This window comes from Cyclopterus lumpus, chromosome 20, assembly GCF_009769545.1.
Source record: "Cyclopterus lumpus isolate fCycLum1 chromosome 20, fCycLum1.pri, whole genome shotgun sequence".
NCBI lineage: Eukaryota > Metazoa > Chordata > Actinopteri > Perciformes > Cyclopteridae > Cyclopterus > Cyclopterus lumpus.
In genome coordinates this window covers 1,262,501-1,270,000 of record NC_046985.1, presented here as the reverse complement: position 1 = coordinate 1,270,000, position 7,500 = coordinate 1,262,501, and the positions used below count along the sequence as shown (strand labels likewise).

The 7,500-nt window shown below is 45.9% G+C and overlaps 2 protein-coding genes across 5 annotated transcripts in view; one reads left to right on the top strand and one right to left on the bottom strand.

The window, feature by feature from the left end:
- The window catches only part of fars2 (phenylalanyl-tRNA synthetase 2, mitochondrial), a 60,383-nt gene extending 53,488 nt beyond the window's left edge, over positions 1-6,895 (bottom strand). Inside the window, exon 1 of one of the 4 annotated variants that reach the window (XM_034560113.1) lies at positions 6,847-6,895. The gene's annotated coding sequence lies outside the window, so the exon portion shown is untranslated. The other 3 variants (XM_034560116.1, XM_034560115.1, XM_034560114.1) reach the window with 3 other exon arrangements.
- Positions 6,896-7,089: 194 nt separating this feature from the next.
- Positions 7,090-7,500, top strand: part of LOC117749529 (LYR motif-containing protein 4B) — a 21,887-nt gene continuing 21,476 nt past the window's right edge. The window contains exon 1 of the mRNA XM_034560144.1: positions 7,090-7,222. Within this exon, the coding sequence (XP_034416035.1) occupies positions 7,137-7,222 (86 nt within the window). The 5' untranslated portion in view covers positions 7,090-7,136. The remainder of the gene's footprint in view (positions 7,223-7,500) is intronic.

Sequence of the window (7,500 nt, the reverse complement as noted above, 5' to 3'; positions counted from 1 at the left end):
AGGAAACACACAACGTCCAACTGCTCTGTTCTCTACCTGTGCATGTACTCCGTTCTCTTCCTGTTCAGGTACTCCGTTCTCTACCTGTTCAGGTACTCTGTTCTCTACCTGTTCAGGTACTCTGTTCTCTACCTGTTCAGGTACTCTGTTCTCTTCCTGTTCAGGTACTCTGTTCTCTACCTGTTCAGGTACTCTGTTCTCTTCCTGTTCAGGTACTCTGTTCTCTACCTGTTCAGGTACTCTGTTCTCTTCCTGTTCAGGTACTCTGTTCTCTTCCTGTTCAGGTACTCTGTTCTCTACCTGTTCAGGTGCTCTGTTCTCTACCTGTTCAGGTACTCTGTTCTCTACCTGTTCAGGTACTCTGTTCTCTTCCTGTTCAGGTACTCTGTTCTCTTCCTGTTCAGGTACTCTGTTCTCTACCTGTTCAGGTGCTCTGTTCTCTTCCTGTTCAGGTACTCTGTTATCTTCCTGTTCAGGTACTCTGTTCTCTACCTGTTCAGGTGCTCTGTTCTCTACCTGTTCAGGTACTCTGTTCTCTTCCTGTTCAGGTACTCTGTTCTCTTCCTGTTCAGGTACTCTGTTCTCTACCTGTTCAGGTGCTCTGTTCTCTTCCTGTTCAGGTACTCTGTTCTCTTCCTGTTCAGGTACTCTGTTCTCTTCCTGTTCAGGTACTCTGTTCTCTTCCTGTTCAGGTGCTCTGTTCTCTTCCTGTTCAGGTACTCTGTTCTCTACCTGTTCAGGTGCTCTGTTCTCTACCTGTTCAGGTACTCTGTTCTCTACCTGTTCAGGTACTCTGTTCTCTTCCTGTTCAGGTACTCTGTTCTCTTCCTGTTCAGGTACTCTGTTCTCTTCCTGTTCAGGTACTCTGTTCTCTTCCTGTTCAGGTGCTCTGTTCTCTTCCTGTTCAGGTACTCTGTTCTCTACCTGTTCAGGTGCTCTGTTCTCTACCTGTTCAGGTACTCTGTTCTCATACACACATATGAAACTAACTGGTGTCGACACAGGAACTATTTCTCAGGTTTCCTCAGTCTGACAGACGTCTCAATTAATCCACTCAAGATTCACTTCCTCGACCAATCAAACGCCTTCGAACGGAGAACTCATGGCTCGTGTCCAAAATCCACTCACTCACTATCGGCAAAAGGATTTTCCCCTAATTAAATCAATAAACACGGTTTGTCACATTAAATCTGTTTAATCTTTCTTCACTTTTTATATCTTTAAAAAGCAAGAGACAACCTCCAGCGTGGCTTCCGGCAACTGGCCATCATCTCCACACCTGCACCTCATCTCCGACACCTGTCTCCAATCACATCATCAAGTCCTCCATGTTACAACACCCTGGCTTCCCTCTCTCCAGTTGCCAGATTATTGTACCATCTGTACTGGTCTTGTTAGACCTTAGTGCTGATAAAGGACTCATCTCTGTACTGGTCTTGTTAGACCTTAGTGCTGATAAAGGACTCATCTCTGTACTGGTCTTGTTAGACCTTAGTGCTGATAAAGGACTCATCTCTGTACTGGTCTTGTTAGACCTTAGTGCTGATAAAGGACTCATCTCTGTACTGGTCTTGTTAGACCTTAGTGCTGATAAAGGACTCATCTCCGTACTGGTCTTGTTAGACCTTAGTGCTGATAAAGGACTCATCTCCGTACTGGTCTTGTTAGACCTTAGTGCTGATAAAGGACTCATCTCCGTACTGGTCTTGTTAGACCTTAGTGCTGATAAAGGACTCATCTCTGTACTGGTATTGTTAGACCTTAGTGCTGATAAAGGACTCATCTCCGTACTGGTCTTGTTAGACCTTAGTGCTGATAAAGGACTCATCTCTGTACTGGTATTGTTAGACCTTAGTGCTGATAAAGGACTCATCTCCGTACTGGTCTTGTTAGACCTTAGTGCTGATAAAGGACTCATCTCTGTACTGGTATTGTTAGACCTTAGTGCTGATAAAGGACTCATCTCCGTACTGGTCTTGTTAGACCTTAGTGCTGATAAAGGACTCATCTCTGTACTGGTATTGTTAGACCTTAGTGCTGATAAAGGACTCATCTCCGTACTGGTCTTGTTAGACCTTAGTGCTGATAAAGGACTCATCTCTGTACTGGTATTATTAGACCTTAGTGCTGCGTTCGACACCATTGATCATGACATCATTACACAGACTGGATCAGTCGATTGGCATTTCAGGTACCGCACTAAGTTGGTTTAAATCCTATTTATCAGATCGATCTCAGTTTGTATTTGTAGACGATGAAGCCTCAATGACTACCAACGTTAATCACGGAGTTCCACAAGGTTCTGTGCTTGGACCAATTTTATTTACCTTATATATGCTTCCTTTGGGCAACATTATCAGGAAACACTGCATAAACTTTCATTGCTATGCAGATGATACTCAATTATATCTATGGATCAAACCAGAGGAGACCAACCAGCTCGCTAAAATTCAAGAATGTCTTAAAGACATAAAAACATGGATGATCTGCAACTTCCTGATGTTAAACTCAGACAAAACTGAAGTTATTTTACTGGCCCTGAACACCTCAGAGATCAATTATCTGGTGATGTGGTTTCTGTAGATGGCATTGCCCTGGCATCCAACACCACTGTAAAGAATCTCTAGTTATCTTTGACCCAGACTTGTCCTTTAACTCCACGTTAAGCAAATCTCAAGGATTGCATTTTTTCATGTACGTAACATTTTAAAAATCAGGCACATCTTGTCTCAAAAAGATGCAGAAAAGCTGGTTCACACGTTTGTTACTTCCAGACTATATTACTGCAACTCCTTATTATCAGGCTGCTCTAATAAGTCTCTTAAGTCCCTCCAGTTGATCCAGAATGCTGACTTCTCGTCTCAGAGGGTCCATTGGACCTGGAGGTGCCTGATGGTGGTCCTGGGTCCTTGCCCCTGCTTCCTGCATCCAGCCCCTGGCCTAGACTTGGCCTCCTTCCCAATGGCCCTGCCTCCTTCGCGATGCCTCCTGCCATTTTGGGCTATACAAAATAAATAAATAAATAAATAAATATATATATATATATATATATATATATATATATATATATATATATATATATACATATATATGTGTGTGTGTGTGTGTGTTATAAAGCCACTGGATAAACAGCGATCAGAGACCCTGACAGGATTCAGACCGAACGCTCCACTGAGACGAGCAGGAAATCCTCGTTTATTGATCCGCCCGTCAGTCAGCTGGCTCTGCAGGGACACGCGCCGGTACTGCTATACTTGTGAGGACACATAATCCATCCAGTAAAACACAGCGGAGTTCTTACGGTTGACGGTTGATCGGACAGAAGAAGGTATTGATCGATTGAGTCAAAGGGATGAATGTATTTTCTCTACTTCCTGTGGAACCTGAGTTTGGACACGGAGGTGGAAGGACGCGTCGATCCATCTGCAACTATTTTGATAAGAGATTAAACATTTCAGTATTTGTTGGATGGGTGCATTTCTTCTCCTGCTTCATATAATACAACATGTGGTCCTCACAAAGACACACAGCCTCATTTGATGTCATCCATTGAGTTTTTACCAACAGACACACTATGTGGTCCCCATCAGCATGTACCTAAACACACACACACACACACAGCAGTGCCATTGACCTTTACACTAAAAGACAGCAGGAGATCAACACACAGGAAGTGTCTCTGACCTTTCACACATCCACTGCTAAAGAGCATACTGTACACACACACACACACTCTGACTCAAACTGCCCTGGAGGTCAAAGGTCAGATCACACGAGCAGAGAGCCACCTCGACCGTTCAGCCTCTGAGTACACAAAGTACTTGAGTAAATGTAAAGGGACACTTTAAAGGGACATTTAGAGGCTGTGTGTGTGTTTGTGTGTGTGTGTGTGATTGTGATTACATTGTGTGTATTTAGGTACATGCTGATGGGGACCACATATGCTAAAGGGACATTTAGAGGTACATTTAAACTTGATTACTTTTACTGTATTTGAGTATATAAAATAAATCGTAAATCGTTTTGGCCCAGAAGAGGCGGGTCCAAGAAGCAGTTTAGCCAATCAGCGTCCTAAAATAGATTCAGCTTTGGGCCAAAGTCTTCTGGCCCAAAAGATGAGCGTTCTCGTCAGGCACTTTAACGACATGACAACGGCCAGCGCGAGGACTTCTCTTCCAAGAAGACCCGACCCGCTAAAATCTCTCCTCCAAGACCTGTTTGAGAGAAGAACTTTGGCGGAGAAACTACATGTAGAACAGCTGGACCCAGATCCACTTCACAAGAAGACAACAGACTGGCTGGAAGGGAAGCAGGAAGGTTCTGTAGAGACCAGTACACCAGGAAGGTTTAGAAGCTTCTGTAGAGACCGGTACACCAGGAAGGTTTAGAAGCTTCTATAGAGACCGGTACACCAGGAAGGTTTAGAAACTTCTATAGAGACTAGTTCACCAGGAAGGTTTGGAAGCTTCTGTAGAGACCAGTACACCAGGAAGGTTTAGAAGCTTCTGTAGAGACCGGTACACCAGGAAGGTTTAGAAGCTTCTATAGAGACCGGTACACCAGGAAGGTTTAGAAACTTCTATAGAGACTAGTTCACCAGGAAGGTTTGGAAGCTTCTGTAGAGACCAGTACACCAGGAAGGTTTGGAAGCTTCTGTAGAGACTAGTTCACCAGGAAGGTCTGGAAGCTTCTGTAGAGACCGGTACACCAGGAAGGTTTGGAAGCTTCTGTAGAGACCGGTCCACCAGGAAGGTTTAGAAGCTTCTGTAGAGACCGGTACACCAGGAAGGTTTAGAACCTTCTGTAGAGACCGGTACACCAGGAAGGTTTGGAAGCTTCTGGAGAGACCGGTACACCAGGAAGGTTTAGAAGCTTCTGTAGAGACCGGTACACCAGGAAGGTTTAGAAGCTTCTGTAGAGACCGGTACACCAGAAAGGTTCTGTAGAGACCGGTACACCAGGAAGGTTTAGAAGCTTCTATAGAGACCGGTCCACCAGGAAGGTTTGGAAGGTTCTGTAGAGACCGGTACACCAGGAAGGTTTAGAAGCTTCTGTAGAGACCGGTCCACCAGGAAGGTTTGGAAGGTTCTGTAGAGACCGGTACACCAGGAAGGTTTAGAAGCTTCTGTAGAGACTAGTACACCAGGAAGGTTTGGAAGGTTCTGTAGAGACCGGTACACCAGGAAGGTTTAGAAGCTTCTGTAGAGACCGGTCCACCAGGAAGGTTTGGAAGCTTGTGTAGAGACCGGTACACCAGGAAGGTTTAGAAGCTTCTGTAGAGACCGGTACACCAGGAAGGTTTGGAAGGTTCTGTAGAGACCGGTACACCAGGAAGGTTTGGAAGCTTCTATAGAGACCGGTACACCAGGAAGGTTTAGAAGCTTCTGTAGAGACCGGTCCACCAGGAAGGTTTAGAACCTTCTGTAGAGACCGGTACACCAGGAAGGTTTAGAAGGTTCTGTAGAGACCGGTACACCAGGAAGGTGTAGAAGCTTCTATAGAGACCGATACACCAGGAAGGTTTAGAACCTTCTGTAGAGACCGGTCCACCAGGAAGGTTCTGTAGAGACCGGTACACCAGGAAGGTTTGGAAGCTTCTATAGAGACCGGTACACCAGGAAGGTTTAGAAGCTTCTGTAGAGACCGGTCCACCAGGAAGGTTTAGAAGCTTCTGTAGAGACCGGTACACCAGGAAGGTTTAGAACCTTCTGTAGAGACCGGTCCACCAGGAAGGTTTAGAAGGTTCTGTAGAGACCGGTACACCAGGAAGGTTTGGAAGCTTCTGGAGAGACCGGTACACCAGGAAGGTTTGGAAGCTTCTGTAGAGACCGGTCCACCAGGAAGGTTTAGAAGGTTCTGTAGAGACCGGTCCACCAGGAAGGTTTAGAAGGTTCTGTAGAGACCAGTACACCAGGAAGGTTTGGAAGCTTCTGGAGAGACCGGTACACCAGGAAGGTTTAGAAGGTTCTGTAGAGACTAGTACACCAGGAAGGTTTGGAAGCTTCTGTAGAGACCGGTACACCAGGAAGGTTTAGAAGCTTCTGGAGAGACTAGTTCACCAGGAAGGTTTGGCTAGCAACACTAGAATACATGTCAAATATTGAACTATAAAGTATAAATGCGTGTTTGATACTTTCTTTGCATTGAATCATACTGGGATGTTTGTGAAATTGATTGGATGGCCTTACCAAAAAACATTTCCACCAACTGGGTCTTAATACTTCTACTACAGTAAAGGGGATGTGAACCCCTACAAAGCAGCCGTCACTACCTGAGTCTCTGTGTCCACAGACGTCTCTCACTCCTCTCTGGAGACTTGACACAGACCTACAGGACTTAAATGAACCGTCACCCTGATCCCGGACCTCAAAACCCTCACCGATCCAGTCCTGGACCTCCTGCAGGTCGCCGACAGAACCAACGTGGACCTCCATGAGAACACTGACTCTATTCTGACTGTTTGTTTGTTTCTGGTTGTTTTCATTTGTTTATCTTATTCACATTCTGTCACCTGGTGAGACCACCTGACAGAAAGGTCACGTGCACAGCAGCACCACGTGCATGCACGATAACATACAGGCATGTGTAAGGATATTCCTGAGGCGTCATGGTGCAGTTTGACTCACTAAGACACATTTAAAACCGGCTCACTTTAAAGCTGCGGCAGAGCAGCTGACTTGCTCACCCATAACAGAACCTTTCATAGGGGAAAACAGCGCGTGCGAGGCCCTCCTGCTGCCGCATTGGGTCCCACAGTCCGCCGCTTGAGCCTCTCAACATTAAAACGCGTCCTACGTGTGTTAATGTGCACTTTTTAAGAGGTTAACACGAGCAAATATAACTCACCTTCTGCCACTCTCCGGCGCTGAGTTGCTGTTCAGTCGCCGGGGACGCGCCCGCGTTCGCGCTGGACTTTAAAGTCTTCAAAGTTCATTAAGCATATTTGTTTTTACTTTTTTTAATGACGGTAGCTTGTTTTAATACGGATGTGATTTTAAAATAATTAATGCCGGCGGATACTAAGATAAGACGACGTGGTATTTCTGTGCAGGCGCTCCGTGGACGCGCGTCACCGAGGGTCCTGCGGAGGGGCTTCATACGCGGACGCGCAGCGGCGTCGCGAGCAGAGCGACATCATGGCGGCGTCCGGGCGAGCGCAGGTGATCTCTCTGTACAGAGCGATGCTGACGGAGAGCCAGAGGTTCCCCTCGTACAACTACAGGTGAGCGATGACGTCGACTGGTCCCGACACACCTGGCGGCCCCTTTGAAGGGGCTGTCAGTAGCGGCAAGAGATGCTCACGTGGTAGCTGTGTTTGTTTACATAACTGTTGTTCAATATGGTGGAAGTACTTATACTACCCAATGTACTTATACTACCCAGTGGAAGTACTTATACTACCCAGTGGAAGTACTTATACTACCCAGTGGAAGTACTTATACTACCCAATGTACTTATACCACCCAGTGGAAGTACTTATACTACCCAATGTACTTATAC